The sequence below is a fragment of the Diadema setosum genome, chromosome 18, assembly GCF_964275005.1.
Source record: "Diadema setosum chromosome 18, eeDiaSeto1, whole genome shotgun sequence".
In the NCBI taxonomy this organism is placed as follows: domain Eukaryota; kingdom Metazoa; phylum Echinodermata; class Echinoidea; order Diadematoida; family Diadematidae; genus Diadema; species Diadema setosum.
In genome coordinates this window covers 12,949,354-12,970,951 of record NC_092702.1, presented here as the reverse complement: position 1 = coordinate 12,970,951, position 21,598 = coordinate 12,949,354, and the positions used below count along the sequence as shown (strand labels likewise).

The window sequence follows — 21,598 nt, the reverse complement described above, 5'->3', positions numbered from 1 at the left end:
TGGTCGATATGTAGTAGGGCTACTATACATGTACATTATTAGTGGGGGGCGCAAGGGATTTTTGGTTCAAATTTTTCCAAAAGCACCAAAAATTGGCACACATGTAGCCCAAACCATACTATTTCGATTTTTGATGGGGCGGCCATATTGGCAAAATCCAATATGGCCGCCATATAGGTTTAAAGGTCACTTGCATTTGAAAACAATGAAGAGTTACAATCATTTTAAAAGTCAGGTTAAGACGTTTTCTGGGTCAAGGAATTCGAATCTGAAGTTGTTTTTATGATCTGAAGTCAATTTTTCCTTATAAGGTCACCTTAAGGTCATTTAGGGGTCAAGCCATTGTATTCATAACAGTTTATTGAAAAAAAAATGGCTTGCCCATGCATAGACAATATTCCAGGAATGCCAGCCTTAGTAATAGAATTGCAGTTGTCGACGGCTGAAAAGGCGTACAAGTATTTCTTGTGAATGGCGCCCTCCGGGGAGGCATATTTGCAAAATCCACGGCTGCCACCTACGTTTAAAGGCCAGTATTCAAAACCTTTAAAGTGTTGCAATAATTTGAAAAAATCAGCTTTAGAGGTTTTATGGGTCAAGGCCCGAATTCGATTCTGAAGTTGTTTCTATGGTCTGATGTCAACTTTTCCTTATACGGTCTCCCTAAAGGTTCTTATAAGGTCTCCCTATGGAATATCATAGTTCATGTCACAATAGTTCCATTAATTATTTTTACATTACAGGCGCTAAGAGGAAATGTCCTCACCGACTGGTCATATTAGGTTTGCGGAATTCAATATATTTGCATTTGCTTTAATGACAGCCAAAAGAGCTAGTTAGAATTATGGGTAATGCCCTTTTAAAGAGTTTTCAAGATTTGATTATTGGATCATTATTTTCATCTTCATCTGCAAGGAATGCAATGAAAAACATACATATATGAGAAATAGAATCCTATTGCTACCGAATATATTAATAGTTTAGCAATGGGGGGGGGGGGAACTATATTGCCAGCGTCCTTGACGTTGCCACTGAAAAGAGAAGTGTTTTTATTTCTATGTTGCAGTTCAGGGATCCTCAATCACAATAGATATTCATAATTCAGATTTAAATTCAATGGAATGATAACTATGAAGATCACTCCTAATCTGGATGAAAAAATAAAAAACTGTCGTGTTTAAGCGAGTTTTTAGTTCATCAGGTTGGCATCAATTTGCTATTTTCGAACTTGCGTATCAAAGTTCGATTCTAAAGTCCTTATAGGAATTTTTTATGTGCCTCCACATCTAAATATGCCGTTCAGAGAACATGACGGTCCTGGTGACGCCATGTAGGGAACAAGCATATTTCACAGTATAGTACAACTTTCATGACACCTTCTAGGGTCTATTAAGATTCTCTCCAAAGTGCTTGGACGCAAATTGGTATGATATCACAAGACTTTATAAGTTGGTATCTCGTTGGTCTGAACACTATAGGTTGCAACTCTACTCTCCCCAACATCTCTACGACGCACGTCTCCTGGAGACGAGCCAGGATTCGCAGGAGAATCGAACATTTTCGATTTTTGAAGAGACTATTTCCGTCTTCCAGCTTGTCTCCGAGACGTCTCTTCGAAGTCTCCATCACTGTGGCCATGTCATGGGGACTAAATTTGTCTGCAACATCTTCGAGATGTCCCCGCATCTTGTGGAGACCGTAATAACATAATGGCGACGAAAGGGAGAAGTCGCTGAGAAAAGACGTCTCTGATAAGTCCCTGCGACTGCAAAAGCCGTGCCAACATCCCCGTGACTTCCAAACAAATAAGTTGTCCCTCAGTGTTTGAAGACGTCTTGGACGTCGCCCTGGAAATTGCATTAGTAAATGATAGCGAAAACAATTTCTTCCAGACGCTGGCATTGCGACAATGTCTCCTCTCGTCAGATAGGCCCTCAATCCCCTCCCCCCCCCTTTTTTTTTTTTCCAGCATATCAAACTACTGACCATGGCTCGTCTGACACCTGCTCTACATTGTGCATTTTCACCTTCATTCATCCATCCATTCATTCATTCATTCATTCATTTCATTATTGTTTTTTTCATTTCCATGTTTTCCACCTCCCAATGCATGCCTTGAAACAGCTGTGGTGCAGAAGAATGAAATTTGGTACTGACTGAAGCATTGCGGAGGGTGGCTGATAATTGCCATGTACCTGTGCCATCTTTCCTCCAGCTCTACTCCCCGAAGTCAGGGATCACATCATGACCCATGCTGTCATGATTCCAATAGAAACTCACTTGCAGCAGCACTCAGATCTTCGAAATGTTGATACAGCGCCGCTTGAGCAGATAGGGTATAGTTTCTGATGATTTGCTCCCACGTTATGACGAGATGATGCCTACCCTCGTTGCCCCATAAACCTTGTTGCTCATCAGTCCTTGCTGGACATGAGCACGATTATTAAAGTAGTTTATGTGTTAGTTAGCTCTGGTTTGCTGACCCATACTACTTAGGCATTTTGCATGCCACATCAAAGCAAGTCTGAAGTACTGTCGCACCCTGTCAGTGCCTGATGTTGGGCTCTGGAAGAGAGGTATGCTGTACGTACAGGAAAGAGCTGAAAAGGCCTTTATCTTTTCAATACTACGACCCACCCGTAACACCCTCAGATCAAAGGGATTAAAAAAGCACACTACCGAAAATGTGATGTTATGCTCATCCGTGCGATTGTGTACTGTTTTCAGAAAATGCTTTCAGAAAACACTATGTCATCCTTTGTAAGGATACTTTGCGGAGATCGCATCTAAGTTGTTGGAAAGCTGAAGGATTGTGAGCTCACAATTCCTGTTGGATATTTCCGTCTCGAATCAGGTGCTCAGGATGAGTTGTCCGTCCCATTTATTCTTGGATATCTGTGCGCTGATAAATGAGGTCAGTTCTTTATTTTTCAATCGTAATTTTCTGCAAGCCGCTACGCTCTTCCAATCATAATTTGAGATTTGAGTGGTGCCATCACCATCTCTTGTCAGAGGACTGCACAGTGTCACAGTGTTGCTGTGCAAAAATGTTAAGATTATTTTCTTCAGGATCAGTATCCCATACAACATCAATAGGTGTTCAGTTTCCCTATAGTCATTTGCACTTTCAGTAAAGAAACGGTTTCGTTTGATAAAAAGAGAATTAAAAAAAAGATAAGAAAAAACCTTCAGCTGAATTGTCTTCACCTACTCTGATAAGATACTGCCATTGAAGGACTTTAATGATCAAATTTAGTTTACTGCCCCTAGAAAACTGGTCTGACCTGGATTGAGGAACTCGATTCCCTGGAAGCTTCGACCATTGCTTCCTTCATGCACTGAAGAAGCAGACGCTGTCTTGTCAAGGGAGAGCAGGCATACACCAATTTCAGCAGGAGGAGAATCATATCGCTTGCCAGCTGGAAAGTTATATAATTGACCATGAAAGGTGACGAGGTGGCTCAGTCGGTAGCATATGGCTTGCGGTCTAGGGACTTGTGTTCCGGCGCGGGTTCGAATCCCACTTATCTCAAGTCTAGCTAAGCAATGGTGTGTGTTGTCATACCGTCCCCTCTAGTAGAGACACAACACTTTGCACCTCATCACTTGGATATAAAAAGTGGAAGTCCCTTGTATGAAAGAATCACAAACCCAGAAACATGAAAAGATCCCGAATCGGCATTCCGTTATCGGAAAACTCAAGGTGCATAAACCGGTAAAGTGGTCCACCCCAAGTACACATACAACTGGCCAGCTTTACAAACAGACCATCTAGTTGCATACGGGCTATCCAGCTATCTCGTCAGAAGGAAAAATGAAGACGAAATAAGATTAGGTGTGTTTAATACCCTCTTTGCCATTGCACCCTGATTCAGCACCTTGGAATAGGATGGCAGCCGTATTTAAGCATAGGTATATATATATATATATATATATATATATATATATATATATATATATTGATACAAAGAAAGGGAAAACTGACCAGAAACAAATGATAAATAGCGAAACTTTGAGCAAAGAAAATGAGAAAAGAAAACGAAACCGATGGAAACCCATTTTCTGTACTCAAAGTTTTCACTGTATATATATATATATATATATATATATACATATATTATATATGTAATTTTTCATTTATTTGTCATAATCATTATTGATATGTAGGGGGATGGAACATCGCTCTTGACCCTAATTGATCATTGAAGAAGTATGGAAGAAAAGACAGATGGGACAAAATAGTTGTACCAGTCAATTCCAGTTGAATACTCACAGACGCCATTTCCAAAAATGCCCGAAATGCCTGATTTGACCCTTATTTGACCTTGAAAGTGACCTTGAGAGGTGATTAGTGACGTTGAATTGCAGAAGTGACATTTAGAATCACATTCTCTAATCTCGTAAACCCTTCCACATGGGATTCATTACTTTGATCAACCTTTTCAATTTGTAACTGCAGTTGACCTTTAACCCGGATGGCGGCCATATTGGATTTCACCAATATGGCGGCCCCAAGGGTTTTTAGTCTTGGCGCCCATCAAAAATCGAAAGAGTATGGTACAAGGGACCTATGAGCCAATTTTGGTGCTTTTGGAAGAATTTGAAGCAAACAGCCCATTTTGAGCCCTTAGGCCCCCAACTACATGTGCTGGAAAAAATGTATCGAGCCGCTGTTGGTACACTGCATAGGCGCCGGAAGTGGGGGGGGGGGGGGGGGGGCGGCCGCCCCCCCCCCCCCCAATCCAAAAAGTGGGGGGGGGGGGGCAAAACGCATTTTTGCCCCCCAAAAAGCCCCCCCCCCAAAAAAAAAATATATATATATATAAATAAATAAATAAACAAATAAATAAAAATAGATAAAATAAGATAGATATGTATATAAATGAATAAATGCGAAAAAACATAGCTACAAACGGCAGTTTTTGGACTGTAAAATGTCAAAATTTCCAAGCTCGCTCGCTCCGCTCGCTCGCATTCAATCGCTATGCCATTCTCATAACGTTGCTGCCAGTAATTGCCAGCAGTTGCGCCTGGGTCGCCCCCCCCCCCCTTAATTTCCAAAGCTAAAAAAAAAAAGCTTAAAAAAATGTCAAAATTAATCGTCAAATTTATTCGTTATGCCATTTTCCTAACGTTGCAGCAAGTAATTGCCAGCAGTTGAGCCCGGTGCGCCTCCCCCTTAATTTCCAAAGCGAAAAACATAGCTACAACGGCAGTTTTTGGACCGTAGAATGTCAAAATTTTCAAGCTCGCTCGCTTCGCTTGCTCGCATTGAATCATTATGCCATTATCCTAATTTTGCAGCCAGTAATTGCCAGCAGTTGCGCCCGATGCGCCCCCATTAATTTCCAAAGCGAAAGATATAGCTACAAACGCCAGTTTCGGGACTGTAGAATGTCAAAATTTTCAAGCTCGCTCGCTTCGCTCGCTCGCATTGAATGGTTATGCCATTCTCCTAATGTTGCTGCCAGTAATTGCTAGCAGTTGCGTCCGATGCCCCCCTCCCCCCCCCCCCCATTAATTTCCAAAGCGAAAGATATAGCTAAACGCCAGTTTTGGGACTGTAGAATGTCAAAATTTTCAAGCTCGCCCGCTTTGCTCGCTCGCATTGAATGGTTATGCCATTCTCCTAATGTTGCCGCCAGTAATTGCCAGCAGTTGCGCCCGATGCCCCCCCCCCTTAATTTCCAAAGCGAAAGATATAGCTACAAACGGCAGTTTGGGGACTGTAAAATGTCAAAATTTTCAAGCTCTCTCGCTCCGCTCGCTCGCATTTTATTGTTATGCAATTCTCCTGATGTTGCTGACAGTATATAATTTGTCGTTTCACACCGTCATTCCATAATCCATGTAAGGAAAACTTACAATGTTGCTCAATGACTGCGTTGTTGAATGTATCACATTCCGTAATGTATTGTATATAGTCCCATTATTGCGCACGCACACACGCACATGCATACACACCGTCAAAATTACTTTTCCACAAGGTGCCCACCCCCAATGTTTCGACCCACAGTACGCCACTTTACATATATACATGTATATATATATATATATATATATATATATATATATGTACACACACAGACACACAGACACACACACACATATATATGTATATATATATATATAGATGTGTGTGTGTGTGTGTGTGTGTGTGTATGTGTATATTGTGTAACATAATTATGGTCTATCGTGAGCCCCCTCCAATATTTGCCCCCATAATTGATTTCCAGGTGAGATTTTCGTCAGAAAGAGCCAGGAAGTAAGAAGAAGTAAGAGGGGATCACAAGCCAACAAAATACACAAAATGCATACTGGTTTCCTTTCTGTGACAGTTATACTAAAATGCTTTCCTCGTCATCGTCTGACAAGGTTCTTCCATCGCCAAGTATGGTGGTGATTTTCACTTGGCAAACCAGTTTGTGCAATTCTTCTCTGAGAAAATTCAAAACATAAAGAATGAATTGGCAAAAGTATCAAACAACAAGTCATCACTTTCACTTCCTTGTACGTCACCACGTCCAAATAGCATCCATGCGACAGCCTGCGAACCAACCTTTGCAGAATTTCAACCCATCACCGAGTATAAACCAGCGGTAAGGAAACTGGTGTTGACTTCATCATCTTCGTCTTGCAAACAGCATCCAATACCCACATGACTGTTGAAGAAATGTGTTAATGAGCTGACTCCAGTATTCACACACCTTATCAACCTTTCTCTGATGAGCGGCTGTTTTCCAGATTCCTTCAAACATGCACAAGTCGGTCCTCGTATTAAGAAGCCAGGTTTAGATTCAGAATCATTGGGAAATTACAGACCAAAAGCAAAGCTTAATTTTGTTGCAAAGTTGGTAGAGCGAGCATATGCCAATCAGATACATGCATAAATACATTGTATCTGGAAAGACTGGAATCAAATGATATGTAGCTCTAGGCTATGCGGAAGAACACAATCAGCATACAGGAGAAATCACAGTGTTGAGACAGCTACATGTATATGGTACGTGTTTTTAATGACCTACTTCTCAGAGACTCCAACTCTCCCGCTCTCGACGGGAGATCTCCCGCCGAAAGCCCATTTTTGCAAAATCTGGATTGGGCTGGACCACTGAACTAAAACTATATAAAACTTGAAACTTGAAACAGTGGGCTGGACTCTCAATGCGAACTTGAGGATCTCCAGGACAACCACGAACGCTTCACGCATGCGCGCTTCTCGAAAACTTGTCCAAGTTTTTTTGTGACCACACGAGAAGTACACAAATTGCAAAACACAGTCTGACGACGTGATGGCAACTTTAAGGTAAGAGTTCGGTAACGATTATAGGTTCAACGATTGCTTGCTTTGCAGTAGTGATTTCAGAATTAACGGCAATTAACAATAAAACATCGAAAAATAAGTACCTTCGCGTCCATTTGTTGCATTTGTACCTGCCCGCGCCCGTAGATGTGCAGGTATGAATGAACTCGGACCGGATATATTTATTAGTCCCATACGTAAGATTTCGTGATGGATATGGCTTGGGAAGAAGTCCTGTTCATTTAGACACCTAACTTGTTAGATTCTATAGGCCTACCCTTGAATTCTAGAATCTAGGAAAAACTTCTTTTGGGGACAACCACCACCACCACTGCCCTACCCTTGTCAGCTTTCGCACGCACGGACTAGAAGTAGAATTGTGGAAACCAGGTAGATACCTAGCTAGCCTAGCCTAATTAACGTTTGTCGTTAGATCGCTTCGTAAAAGCTGAAAATAATCTCTGAAAATAGGGTTCCAAGTATCCAACTCCATATCGACGAATTACGCAATGCCTATTTTCTTCAGTTTTACATTGTGCAGGCAGCGTATGTAATTTATGTCACAATTGTTTGCTGAAGAGTTAGTTGTTTTGGGCAACAACATGAAAGTCAACTGAAAAGACAACTGATTTGGCTTGAATTTAGACTAGACCTAGTTTTACTTGTTGAGTGATTGGAAATATTAAAGCTAGACTGTCTGTAAGTAGTGTAACTTAGACCTAGACATTACAAGTAGACTATAGAACTGTGATTTGTCTTTTGGGGCGATTTGGTTGTGTAACATTAGAATTTGAGTTATTTAGTGTGAATTCTACATGGGTAAAAAAGTGCATGAGCACCTCAGAAGGAGCAGACTAGCAGCATTTTTAGATATGTTTTATTTTGGAAAGGTTTTGCAAGAAATAACTAGACATATTTACAATAATATACATGCCAGAAAACAGACCAACACAATGTTTCTAATTGATATGTCTATTCACCTTGTGGAATAGAGTATAGACGAAGGCAAAGTCAATAGTGATTGAAGCGCCAGTACGAGATGGAGCACAGGGTTCCAAGCAAGGAGCTCTCCCTCCCCTCGGAACCTCTGCCGGCTAGCAAGAGTCTTCGGTCGGGCAGTGCAGGCAGTCTGGGCAGTGAGACTACGGCCATTACGAAGAGCCTGCACATCATTGATGACACAGAGCAGAAGGAGAAGGAAGAGCAGGAGCTCAATGAAAAAGTGGAGCAGCTCCTGGTGGACAAGGTCAAGAAAGGGGACCCTGTTGCAACCTTTCAGCTTGGACAGTTTTATTTTGAGCAGGTTAGCTTGTACGGTTGATTATTCAAGTAAACCTGGCAATGTTGATTGCAGATATAAGTAGTTTGGATATCCGGGTATTTAGGAGCCCGCATGCCCTCCTATCATGGATCTTGTAAGCAGTTGGTACGTGCAGTTATGAATATCTTGGGCAATGATACTGCTATACAGTATGTCCCAAAAAAATTACAACGCGGCCTTCCGCAATGATATCTTTGAAAATAGTGAATCAATCTTAATAAAAATTCAGGGTATGAGACTATAACTCATTGCCCACATCTTACAGAAAACCCCATTCGATTTGCTTCAGTGGTCAAAGAGAAATAGGGAATTTTGTAGAGGATATCGGGAATCTCTTCTGTCCAAGTTCTGTCTATTGTTCACAAACAAGATCATCGAAATGCTAAACTCGGAAGAATCCGATTCATGACATGCTTTACAACAATCCACATTTCTCTGTGACCGCTTAACCAAATTGAATGGGGTTTTCTGCAAAATAGAGCTAAGATGTTATACCTTAAGACTCTGAAGTAGCACGTACACAGGTTGATCATAATAGGTGTTATCAATTCGAAAGTCTGATTGTAATTTTTGGGGCGACTTTCTGCAGTATGTCCCCCAAAAAATTACAATACGATTTTCGCATTGATAATGCCCAATTTGATTAAATTTTTCAAATGCTACTTCAGGGTCTTGAAATATAACATTTTAGCTCTATTTCGCAGAAATCCCCATTCGATTTGGTTAAACGGTCACAGAGAAATGTGGATTGTTGTAAAGCATGTCATGAATCAGATTCTTCCGAGTTTAGCATTTCGATGATCTTGTGTGTGAACAATAGACAGAACTTGGACAGAAGAGATTCCCGACATCCTCTACAAAGTTCCGTATTTCTCTTTGACCACTGAAGCAAATCGAATGGGGTTTTCTGTAAGATGTGGGCAATGAGTTATAGTTTCATACCCTGAATTTGTATTTAGATTGATTCACTATTCTTAAAGATATCATTGCGGAGGGCCCCGTTGTAATTTTTTGGGGGACATACTGTAGAAACATGTGCTTTTTGTGATATTACATTGTATTTAGATTGTAGCAATTTTCTTGACAAGCAATATGCAAACTGTTAACAGGCATATTTTACTGTGCCCTGAGTTTGGTATAAATACTATAATTATGATAACCATTTCAAATCTCACTTACAAGTGTGCAGTGGCAAAGATATTGTAGTTCCTGTAGGTAAAAATCATTATATGGACTGGTATATTCTTATTATTTCCCAATGCTTTACATGAATCTCTTGATTTTTGTATACAGTTAAATTAAATTTTATTGCACATACCATTTTCGATATCCTAAGTTTCAATTTGCTTACCAAGCAAAGATTGTATTGCATCAAATATTTCTTGAAAGCATAGATAATTATTGGAAATGTCATTGATTTGTAGAAACAAGACTTGCTCTACTTATTAAAGGCCCGGTCCCACTGGCCGATGGACACAAAACGTATGCAGAAAGGACACAGCGGACGAGCAAAATTTCGGGGATGGCTCCATCCCGCTTTCATCCGCTCCAGAAATTTACAAAATTGGCGAAAATTGGCGAAAACAGAACGGAAAAAGAACAGACGTGGGTAGTATGTAGCGGTGATGTGAAACGGATGTTTATCGGAAGCCTGGCGGATGAAAGCAGATGGAAGTGGATGACAGCTCCAAAGGGGTTACCGGAGATAATTGCGAAATGGACGCATAGCGGAAGAGCGGATGCAGAGCGGATGAAGCGGATGTATCACGTACGCCTGACGGAAACAAACGCTTTGTACGTTCTGAATACTTTATATATGAGATGCATACGCTTACATCCTTTCTATTTCCGTGCTATTAACGATGTATAGACGTTCCATGTACCATATCTTTCCTCCCTCTTTCCGTTTTGAGCTGCAGCGGATGTGAGTTGCGAGGATGCCCAGAGGATGCAGAGAGGATACAGCGGACGTTTAAGGGATGATAACGGACATACAACGTTTGTTGCTCGTATGTCGCGGATTAACATCGTACACGGCGGAAAGTTCATCCGTTCTAAAAGTTTTAAGCAGCTTAAAATTTCTTGCGTGGATGAAATCACAGTGGACAGATGCTCGATGGATAGAGCGTATGAAACACATTGCGATGAGTACACAGCGGATGCGTAGCGTTTTCCAACGGATGGCAAGATTTTTTTTACGTTTACATCCTCTTTGCATCCGTAAGTGCAGTGGGACCGGGCCTTTAACACATGAAAATGCCTGTCAATATGCCTGTGTCAGATAGGATCAATTGCAGAGTAGTTTGACACTTGCACAGCATGTCTAACTCTACAAATGTCATACAAAATTATATGGGATACATGAGAATGTATTCAAAGTCATAGATGATCTTTGCAGCCTTAGCCATTTTGATACAATAGAAGAATTTTTTTTCTTTGGGGAGGGGGAGGAGATTTGGAGCCCCTCCTCAGCCTTTTTTTGAGGAGTCCTTTGTATTCTATCATGAAAATCAAAAAAAAAAAATTGTACCAATGAATTTGTTAAAAAGTAAGTGTACACTATGAGAGTGGATACCTTTATGACAATACTTAGTTAACCTGACATGCATACTTTGCTTTTTCGTGGCTCCCTCACTTTGAAATAGACAATATTTTTTATGTGTTTCTTCCCCCCCCCCCCATGTTGTGTTAAGATACATACTTCTTTGTTTGTTTGTTTTTTATTCTTTACATAGGAGCGGTACAAGGAAGCAAAGAAATGCTTTTATGACATCAGAGAAACAGATATGCAGGCCAAATATCAGCTCGGTATCATGTACTTTGACGGACTAGGTGCCGAGCAAGATGAGGTGGGCATTGAATCAATTCTTCATGATCTACTGAGTGTTTGTTAAAGGACAAGTTCACCTTCATAAACATAAGGATTGAGAGAATGTAGCAATATTAGTAGAACACATCATTGAAAGTTTAAGGAAAATCGGACAATCCGTTCAAAAGTTATGAATTTTTGAAGTTTTTGTGCAGTAACCGCTGGATGAGAAGACTACTGCAGTGTATGAATAACTTAGATGTCACATGCGTACAACAATATAAGGAAAATATAAAGAGAATTTCACAAAATTTCATCTTTTGAAAAAAGTACACATTCCCTTGACTCGTTACCGACATATGTTAGGGGTAATATTATTCCCCCTGCCTTTAGAAAGAGGCAAGTCAAGTGCTCTTTTATTATGCGAAAAAAGTGAAAATATGTTGAATTTTCTTTACATTTTCTTTATACTGTTGTACGCATATGACTCACAAGCTGTAGTAGTCTTCTCATCCAGCGGTTCCAACAGAAAAACTTCAAAAATTCATAACTTTTGCATCGATTGTCCAATTTTCCTCAAACTTTCACTGATGTGTTCTACTGATATTGCTACATTCTCTCAATCCTTATGTTTATGAAGGTGAACTTGTCCTTTAATATAAGATGATCTGAAATGTTTTGCTGTTTAATGAACATATGTTCATCATCATTATTCAGGGCTCCATGGCAGACCATTACTTGTTGGTGAATGGGCAACCTTGACAAAAGATTAGAATTAATAATAATAGTAATAATAATAATAATGATAATAATGATAATGATAATAATAATAATAATGATAATAATAATAATAATAACAAGTACAAGTACAAGGAACAGAAAAACAGGAAGAGTTCCTGGTCATATTGACCAAGTTGGTCCAAGTTTGACTTCAAGGCAAGATTTATTCAGTTGAACTGCTACTGTATCAGTTGGTCTGTTTTGTTTTTGTTTTTTTTTTACTGTTTCTGTAGTACACATGTAAGTGGTTGTTTTGACATAAAGTGGGTCAAATGAAATACCTGGCATCATTGGAAACCCTAGAGTCTACAGCATAGATACCACAATTAGATGATTAGTGGTTAACCCGTTGAGGACGGACTGATTTTGCTTTAACACCCATTTCCCATAGACACCTGCCCGAGTATTCTTGGGACTCGTCTTCAACGGGTTAATGTCTTTGGCAGTGTTTCATGTTGATGGTTCACACAATGTGCCATCTTGAAACATACCCACAAAGTGTGTGCGTGCACATATTACATTATTCATCTGCTCATCAAAATGACAGTTATTACTTTGCCCTCCTAATGAACGAGTTCAATTGTTTGGACATGCAGATGACTGAATAAACCAATCTGTGCATGGAATGTTTTGAGGAACTTAGAATTTAGAATTTTGGGAAAGTTGGATGATTACTGACATTGGTTTTACTGGCTTAGCCATCCAATTGACTTCACATATTTTCATACCTTGGTAGACAACTGAAAGCTATTTTGCTATACCTTGAGCTGTCTGCTCCCATGTGGTCTGATTGATGCCAAAGATCTTTAGAAAGTTAGCCAACCAGCAGTGTTTTTTGGAGCAGCATTTTATACAGAAAGATAGATAGGTAGACAGATGCTGTATTTCTCTATGCCTTGTTATCTTTACATTGCAATTTGTAGAAGAGAGGGTTCCAGTATATGCTGGATGTGGCAAAGTGTGACTCCAAACTCGTCCAGCACCTGATCCCATTTGCTCAGTACAATATTGGCCGTGCCTACTTCGAGGGTTCTGGGATCAAGCAGTCTGATAAGGAGGCAGAACGGTACTGGATTCTGGCGGCAGACGATGGGAATCCAAAGGCCAGTGTTAAGGCTCAGACAGCGCTGGGGATGTACTACTGCCGTCCAGAGACTATGGATCTCAAAAAGGTAAATCGTGGGAAATTGTAGCTTGAAAGAAGTTTTCAAAGTTGCAGTTTAGAGATTCAGGACAATAGCCCATTTAATTGATTTAATTTGAATTGCATGAGATTTGATGCACATAAGTTGAATTTAGATAGATATGGGAGACTGCAAATACGTCCCATACAGATTTATATGCAATAGGCATTCAAGAGATACTTTTTGTTTGAATAAGACTTTATTCAAAATAAAGATCAAATGAGTTTCTTTTGCACTGCTGTTTGCGATATGAAATTGTGTGGAAACAATTTAGTTAGTTTAGTTTAATATCATTTTCTACCTCAAAAATCTACTAAAATTGTTCATCAATATTTATGGTTCAATAGAGAATTTTCACAAAATGAGTGTTCCTAAGCTTCACACTGGTTTGTCGGAAATACATTGTAGGTGTACCTTGTTACAAGGTTGATGATCAGAAGTTGCTGTGTCAGTAAATTCATTGTAGTGTCCCTGACGGATGTAGCTATACAGCTAATTCAAGTCTTTCAGAAACGATACTTTCACAATCACTGGATAAACAAACCAACTTAAATGATATCAGACAAATCAGGAAAATCTCATACAGATCTGCTTCATGAAAGTCTTCTGAAAGACTTTTTACTCATAAGACACACTTATATGAGAGACTTCATGAAATTGATTTTACTTCTCTTTGAAAGTCTCACATCTAGCTACATATGAGAGACTTTGGCCATTATGAGATTTATTTAAAGACTTATGTGATGACTTCTGAAGATCATTCATCAGATTTCATGATTTACGTGATGGTGAACTGGACTGTTAACCCTGTATGTGATCAGGCACTTTACTTTGAATTAAAGAGTCAGGTGTAGCAGTCCAACAGGAAGCCATGGTGACACAATAGGGATTAGGGAGATGAGGTCATCTCTATTCATTGACAGTTACTTTCCAGAAGTCTGTGCCAGTTGGCAAAGAAAGCACTCCAGAGTGTGTGCCAATCATTGAACAATGCTGTGAAGGTTAACAATTAAAGTAATTATCATACATCATAGCTCCATACGAATAATTGAAAGTCATGAATGTAATCACACAGTGATGATGTATTCTGGTAAGGGGTTTAAAAAAAGAAAATGAGATTAAGATTTGCATACTTCACAAGTGACTATTTAAAGTGAAGTGCATAGTAAACATTAGAATCACAACAGATCGTACACACATGCACACACAAATTACAATCAATCATGTAGAAATAATTGCAGTCATGTGACACTATAGTCGAGTGACAGACACAATTACAGACATAATATACGCGCTGAGATTGATTTCAATAAAACTGAACAACGCCCCTCAAGCATCTGTTAACTTGTATCACAAAAATCATGAGGACTCCCATGATTTAATATTTAGCTCACCTGAGCCAAATGCTTGAGTGAGCTATTGCGATCATTTATCATCCATCATACGTAGGTCATGCATAAAGTTCTTGCATGCTCAGCTTCTTCTTGAAAACTCCAAGACAAATTTTCACCAAATGGGCACCATCTGTCCTCCCCCGGCCCCTGGGGTCCAAAACTATACAGAATATACAAGTCGATGGACACCATGCTCCCCTGGAGCTCCCCAAACCTCCCTGAGTTGCTAATGATCTTCTTGGGTAATAGTCTGTAAGACGAATTTCTACCCCCCCCCCCCCCCATCCCCTGAGGTCCCAAAAGCCCGCAAACGTTTAGTTAGTGATATGAGTAAGTACATTGATGACTGTAGTTTCAAGTTTTACTCAAGGCAGGTCCGGGGATGCTCTCCTCGGGCCCTTGGTGGGCCAAAGTGGGGCCCAATTTTCACATTTTCATCATCTTGTTGAAAATGCACTAAACTTGGCAGGTAGTATATTGCTGGGTTGATAAATGTACATTAGCACAAATGGGCACCTTGCCCCACCCCAGAGGGCCCAGAAACCCTAGATTAGAGAATTAGAAAAAAAAAAAAAAAAAAAAAAAAAAAAGAGAGATTCTTCCATAAAACCAGAAATGCTCTGAGTAAATACAATATACTGTACATCAGTGAATGTACTTTCAAGTTTGTATACATGTGTCAGATCTAGGCAGGGGTGGCCCCCTTGGGGCTGGGACTGCAGTACCATAGAGAGTCTTGCCAAATCAGTTTTCAGCTTATGAATTTTGAAGCCTGTGATTGGTCAAAACTGGTCCTGTGATCTTCATGGAGCCATGTTCTTATCAAACTACACTCACACACAGTGCCCATTGTTAACTACCCTTCATTTTGCTTGCTTTCATTATGACATCTGAGCATACACGCTAACCCTCTAATGCACAATATGTTGAGTAACGACATGGCATCCAATTCAGCAGTTGGCCAGACTATCTTTATATACAGCACTGTGGGACTGAATTTGTATAAACCATTTTTTACATTTTTATCTGCTGTTTGAAGATGCATGGTCAAATTTCCTACAAACTTTTCGTGTATTATTACCACTTTGATAGAATATACAATGTACAAGTGGACACCATGCTCCCCTGGAGGTCCCAAAAGCTCCCTGAGTTGCTATGTTCTTCTTGGGTAATAGTCTGTAAGAATTTGTGGAAGGTGAACTTGTGATATTCGGGTGAGCACGAGACCTCCAGGTCTCTTCGTTCCAGGTCTCTTCGTTAGTATGCCTCAAAGTATGCATTTTGCGTCAGCAATGGTGATTTTTGTTTTGGAGTTTTTCAGAAGTGATCATTTCTTCCTCGACTTTTGGGGTTTCAAAGTATGAAAGTGAAGAAAATTGATACAGTAGTTTCTTTGTATGGCCATTGTAGAACCATGTTTCTTCTGTCTGACATTGTTTTCTCCAATGTCCACTCTTGTAGGGCACAAGAGTTGATAGATATGTTAATCCTATCAGAACAAGTTTGTCCAAAGCACTCAACGAAAGCACAATAAACGGGAATAAAATGTGCTCCATGAGTATGCAAGTTTCAAAATAATCTGGAAATCCTTTCGTTTTTTTTTAATTGTTATGCAGTCATACAAATCCTTTATAGTTGGTTTTCTTTTTGTGCAAGTGTTTGTTTCTTGTGGTTGACTTATCAAAGCAAATAATTTTAACACAAGATACACTCAATCGAAACAACATTTACCTTATTTGTCCACCTTGCATGCTATACAGTTATAATATACTGTGTAGATTACTATACACTCACAATGCAGTTTAAGAAATTGGCTAAATTGTTGCTTTGGTCATGGGAGCGATAGAAGAATTAAAAAAAAAAGGCTGGAGATTGAAATGTCATTTTATTTTGACCGTATGAAGAAATGCAATACTGCCCTCACAAGCCCAATGAAACCAGACTTGAAATGAGTCCGTACCCCAGCTGCATTGCAGCTATTCAATGCCTTGTCAGACGACGAAGCTAGAGAATGCAAACAGCATTTATTAATAATCCAGTCGAAAGTAAATTACCACTTCTAATGAGAAGTCTCTGTTTTGCATCTACTTATTGCTTGCAGTCAGGCATTCATCATCACTATATCCTATTTCTATCGACAGTAGGGCCCTACACTGAGCTCTCAATGAAAGGCATTATCTCTTCAAATTCCTTCATTTTCCAGTAGATTACATCAGCAGATCACATACCTGTAATGTATAAAATATAGTTACACTCTATTCAGACCACCACAGTGATCAAGCACAGGCATTACAGTCTGTCGCTCTCCACTAACACCACAAGATTACACCAAGAAAGTCATCTCCTGCATCCAATTCGTAAGGGAATGCAACATGCTTATTCTGTGTTTGACTGGAAATGAAATATTGTTGGGAGTAATTGAATCCTTTGTAAAATTTGGAAGGGGGCAGGATTCTAATTGATCAGATGAAAGAGAGAAAGAAGTGCTTCACCACTATTGGAAAAAAGGAAAAATATAGTATTATCTTGAATGATAGGTTTAGAGACAAACTGAATAATATATGTTAAGCTTTCAATCTATGATAGTATGATGACATTGTTTACTCTTTAGAAGAAAATATCAGTTGATATACCTCAGAGTTTTTTAAATAGAAATGAAAAACTAACCCCTTGTCACTCAAGAATACACTCCCCTTATGTACCAAGAGTAATGGCTAAATTTTTTTCAGGTTTCAAATCAATTCACTTGAAATCTGTAGCATTGTTTTCCCCTCCATCGTAAGTTTCCAGTTTTATTATTGTGAGGAAAGATCTGAATTACCTATTGCTACAATATACCAGCCTATGAAAGGAATCTAATTTACAGGGTTGCAAAAGGGACACACAAACTTTAAAGGACCGAAACCAGTTGAGAGCTCTCTGGAAGCAAAACATAAATGACTTTGGCAATACCTTGGGGAAACTGAAAGCTTATCATGGGCTGATGGGGAAAAGTGAGAGCAGGATTTGCGAGTGGGAGAGCAGTATGAGGGCAGTGTTATTTGGGTGTTTATAACAATCCATGACTTCCCCTCACATAAACTATGCCAGGAGAAATCAAGCTTTGAAAATAGAAACTTCCGAGAGAGGTACACATGTACCCAGGCATCTATCTACACATGTGTGAGTTTAGTTTATGGCCAATAGAGAAAGTTCATTCCTGTACCAACTAAAGCTTTCTGGCAAGTTGAAAGAAGTTTTGTGATGTATCTCAAGGACCTACCTGCTCTGCACAATACAAACTACATTTCCACTGTAGAAATATATACATAGTTGGTGATATCACAGTTTATTCTATTTTTTTTTCTTTTTTTTTAAGTGAATTTGCTCCCTAAGTTAGGCTTTCATGGCACATGTAATTTCTGTCGTGCCCGTTCTGCAGAAATGAAACTTTGGTGTCCATAATCCATTATTGTCGTGTGCAGCTGCAGCGTCAACAAGTTAGTCTTCTCAATAACTTTCCACACCTTTGAGCTATGTCCACAAAATGCATACCACAGGTAGATAACCTAAAAGTGGCAGTCGAGACCAATTTTTTTTTTTTTTTTTTTTTTTTTTGGGGGGGGGGGGAGAGTTCTACAAGGTCAAAAGATCAATGAATTTGCCCTGATCAGCATAGTTCTCACGATATTGTGTAGTTCAAAATTGATGAATGATCACACTGTCATGTTTTAGTCATCCGTGTTATGTGTGCACTTCATTTTGGGTTTTCTTTTCTGTTAACAGATTGATTTTTTAAATTATATTTACAAGTTTTCACACGTAAAGGGAAGGTTATACTATATTGTGGTATGCGTAATAATTGACTTCTAACGACCTCTGCTCTTCCTGGCATTCAACCTGTATCTATTTTTCAGCTTCTTCAGATTCTTATGACATTTCCTTGCTTGGAAGCTGTGTCAGGTTTAACCAAACCATATGAAAATTGCCATTTATATGCAGGCAAGACATTGCTTGGTATTTGCCTTGTTTTTTTTTTTCTATTTATTTTTTTTTTCTAATAGTTGTGGAGAGGAAACACTAAAATATAATACATCCTCGAAATATATTACAAAGATCATGATGACTTGGCCAACAGCCCACATGCATACTATGTTAGGTAGTGATCTATTCATGTTTCCTTTAAAAAAAAAAAAAAAAGAGAGGAGAAATTACCAGTATTTTTTTTATGCATTATCATCTCTGGTTAGGTTTGGTGAAATAACTTTGTCAGTGTGATGGCAATATAAAAGAAATATGTGTTTGTTTGTTTTTTGAAGTTATCTCACTCTGTTGTCTTTAAGCAAAAAAATAATAATAAATGGTTCAATATATACATTGGTAATGTTTGCATAGACATGGATCTGTTCTATTCATCATATGAAGCTATCTTTATCTTATGAAACATGATGCAAAGATAAGTGCTGACTTGACCACAAACACATCAGCAACGTATGTGGGGGTGGGATTGTCTATTAATGTTTCCTTGAAAGAATAGATAAGCAGTACTTGTGTCATTTTTGTCTTCTGCATTGTCATCTGGGGGCGTTTCATGAAGGAACTTGTCGGATAAAATGTCCGACAAGTCAATTATATCCGACAAGTTCAGAGAAATCAGCCAATCAGACTAAAGAATTTCTCAAAACTTGTCGGATATAATTGACTTGTCAGATATTTTATCCGACAAGTTCCTTCATGAAACGCCCCCCTGGTTTGTGAAAGGTCTATATCAATGAAAATGTAGAATCCAAGTGACTTGTCTTGTCTTCAAACAAACTAAGGTGTCACATTTCTGAATGGTTGTGTTTGTTTTTTCATTTGATTTTGTTCTCTTTTAGGCATTCTTCTGGCACTCTGAGGCGACAGGAAATGGAAGTTTAGAGTCACAAGGTAAACTTTCAGGAAGTCTCCTTTTCCTTTTAACTACTCTGCATTTCCATGTTCTTAATTGCATCATGCTTTTCAAGAAACACAAAAAAGCTATAAAATGCAACAAAAACAGGACATCAGCGAAATCATGATCACACTTAGACCAGTCATTACAATCAAAGTGACCATTTTAGTGTTAGTAAGTCAGGTGACTGATAACCAGTGGGCACCTCCTGTGTCAAAATTGGTCTTTCGTATTATTCAGATATGTTGGAACATGGATCATATCAATGTTACTAATTGTGTGGAATTGGTAGGAGGGAGCACCCTAATCTTGGAAGATTATAAAAACATGTCATTGATGTGAAATGTAACTCTTTCTTTACAACAGTTATGATTTAGATATTAACGATAAATGTGCAGTCAAAAATCACTTTCCAGGTATTCTCACTCAGTGGTTCTGAAAGTTAGCACAATGCATGCAACGTATAAAGTAATACAGCAGTTAAACAGGGTACGGTACTGCCGGGTTAGGACTTTGTTTTTGCTTTGTTGCAGATACCATACACCATTTAAAGATACATAGAGCATGACTATTTTTATCTCATTGATTCCCACCATCTCCACAAAGGACTTGCCAGGTTGACACTACAACAATACATCACTCCATGCAATTGATGTGAACATACATGTAGAGCTATATTGCTGGCCCTTGCATGCACCCCCAGTCCAAACCAGTGCATACGCATGCATGCATGATACAATAAGTCTATTGCTATTGTATCTGCATGCATGAAGCTGATGCTCTCCTATTACTGATACAATGGCCCAGATAATTTAGAAGCAATAAACATTGAAGCCTAGCTGGGTGTGTGGTTCGTCAAAGGAGCACCACCCCCCCCCCCCCCCCCCTGTAAACTCCGCCTGTCTTTAAAGGCGACTAAAGGGCAGTCACAAGGCCAATGGATATGGTTGTGTGACACTTACAGAGTCATTTAAAAAACTGTGTATCGCTAGTAACATGCTGTGATAAAGGCGCGTTCTAGCTGCCTCCTAAATAAGTTGGCCCTGCATTAGGCTGCAGTCATGTGGTAGTGGAGTCTTAATGAAAGATCTGAGCATCAGACAACAGCAGATATTGACTCTACTGCATGATAGCCATTCTAGTGGCAATCCCATTGATGGCCATCAGACTGCCGTGAAGAAGGCAACATAGATTGTCTTCACCAAATCTCCAAGAGCAAGTGTGGATGATAGTCTCATTTCAAGGATTGTAGATAACAGGATGAAGGGGACTGATCCGTGTTCGAAAGGGTTCCTAGCCTAGTAGGGTTTCTCATGTGCTACAGGTGGATCCTGGTCATCATCAAGCGACTGTATGCACCAAAAGTACCATCAGAACCGGAACATGGAATGTCGGGACCCTGTACGTGTACCAAAGTGGTAATTGAGAAAATGTGAAGCAAGAAATAATAAGGATCAACATACAGTGTAAATATACTTGGTATAAATGAAAGCAGGTGGTCAAACATTGACACTTTATAGTTGATGGTTTCATTGGTTTATTACCGCCGCCAAGGAAGGAGGTTAAGTGCATGATCATTGGCATTGTTTGTCTGATTGCAAAATAACTTAAAAGGTTGAGAATGGATTTGAATGAAATTTGCAGGAAAAGATGATTCAATTTTGGTAGTGATCCAGGAATTTTATGGATATTTGAAGGATTTTTAGTTCACCTGAGCCGAATGCTCAAGTAAGCTATTGGATCGCTCTTCATCCGTTGTGCGTCGTGCGTCTTGCATAAACTTTTTACATTCTCATCTTCTTCTTGAAAACCCCAAAACCGATTTTCACCAAACTTGGCAGGTAGCATCCCTAGGGGGTTAGGATCTCAATTTGTTAAAATGGGCACCAACCCCA

The 21,598-nt window shown here is 39.4% G+C and overlaps 1 protein-coding gene across 1 annotated transcript in view; it reads left to right on the top strand.

Moving 5' to 3' along the window:
- Positions 1-7,251: 7,251 nt before the first annotated feature.
- The window catches only part of LOC140241613 (LRP2-binding protein-like), a 36,737-nt gene continuing 22,390 nt past the window's right edge, over positions 7,252-21,598 (top strand). The window contains exons 1-5 of the mRNA XM_072321349.1: positions 7,252-7,306; positions 8,296-8,606; positions 11,360-11,473; positions 13,137-13,385; positions 19,648-19,699. Of these exons, the coding sequence (XP_072177450.1) occupies positions 8,343-8,606; positions 11,360-11,473; positions 13,137-13,385; positions 19,648-19,699 (679 nt within the window). The 5' untranslated portion in view covers positions 7,252-7,306; positions 8,296-8,342. The remainder of the gene's footprint in view (positions 7,307-8,295; positions 8,607-11,359; positions 11,474-13,136; positions 13,386-19,647; positions 19,700-21,598) is intronic.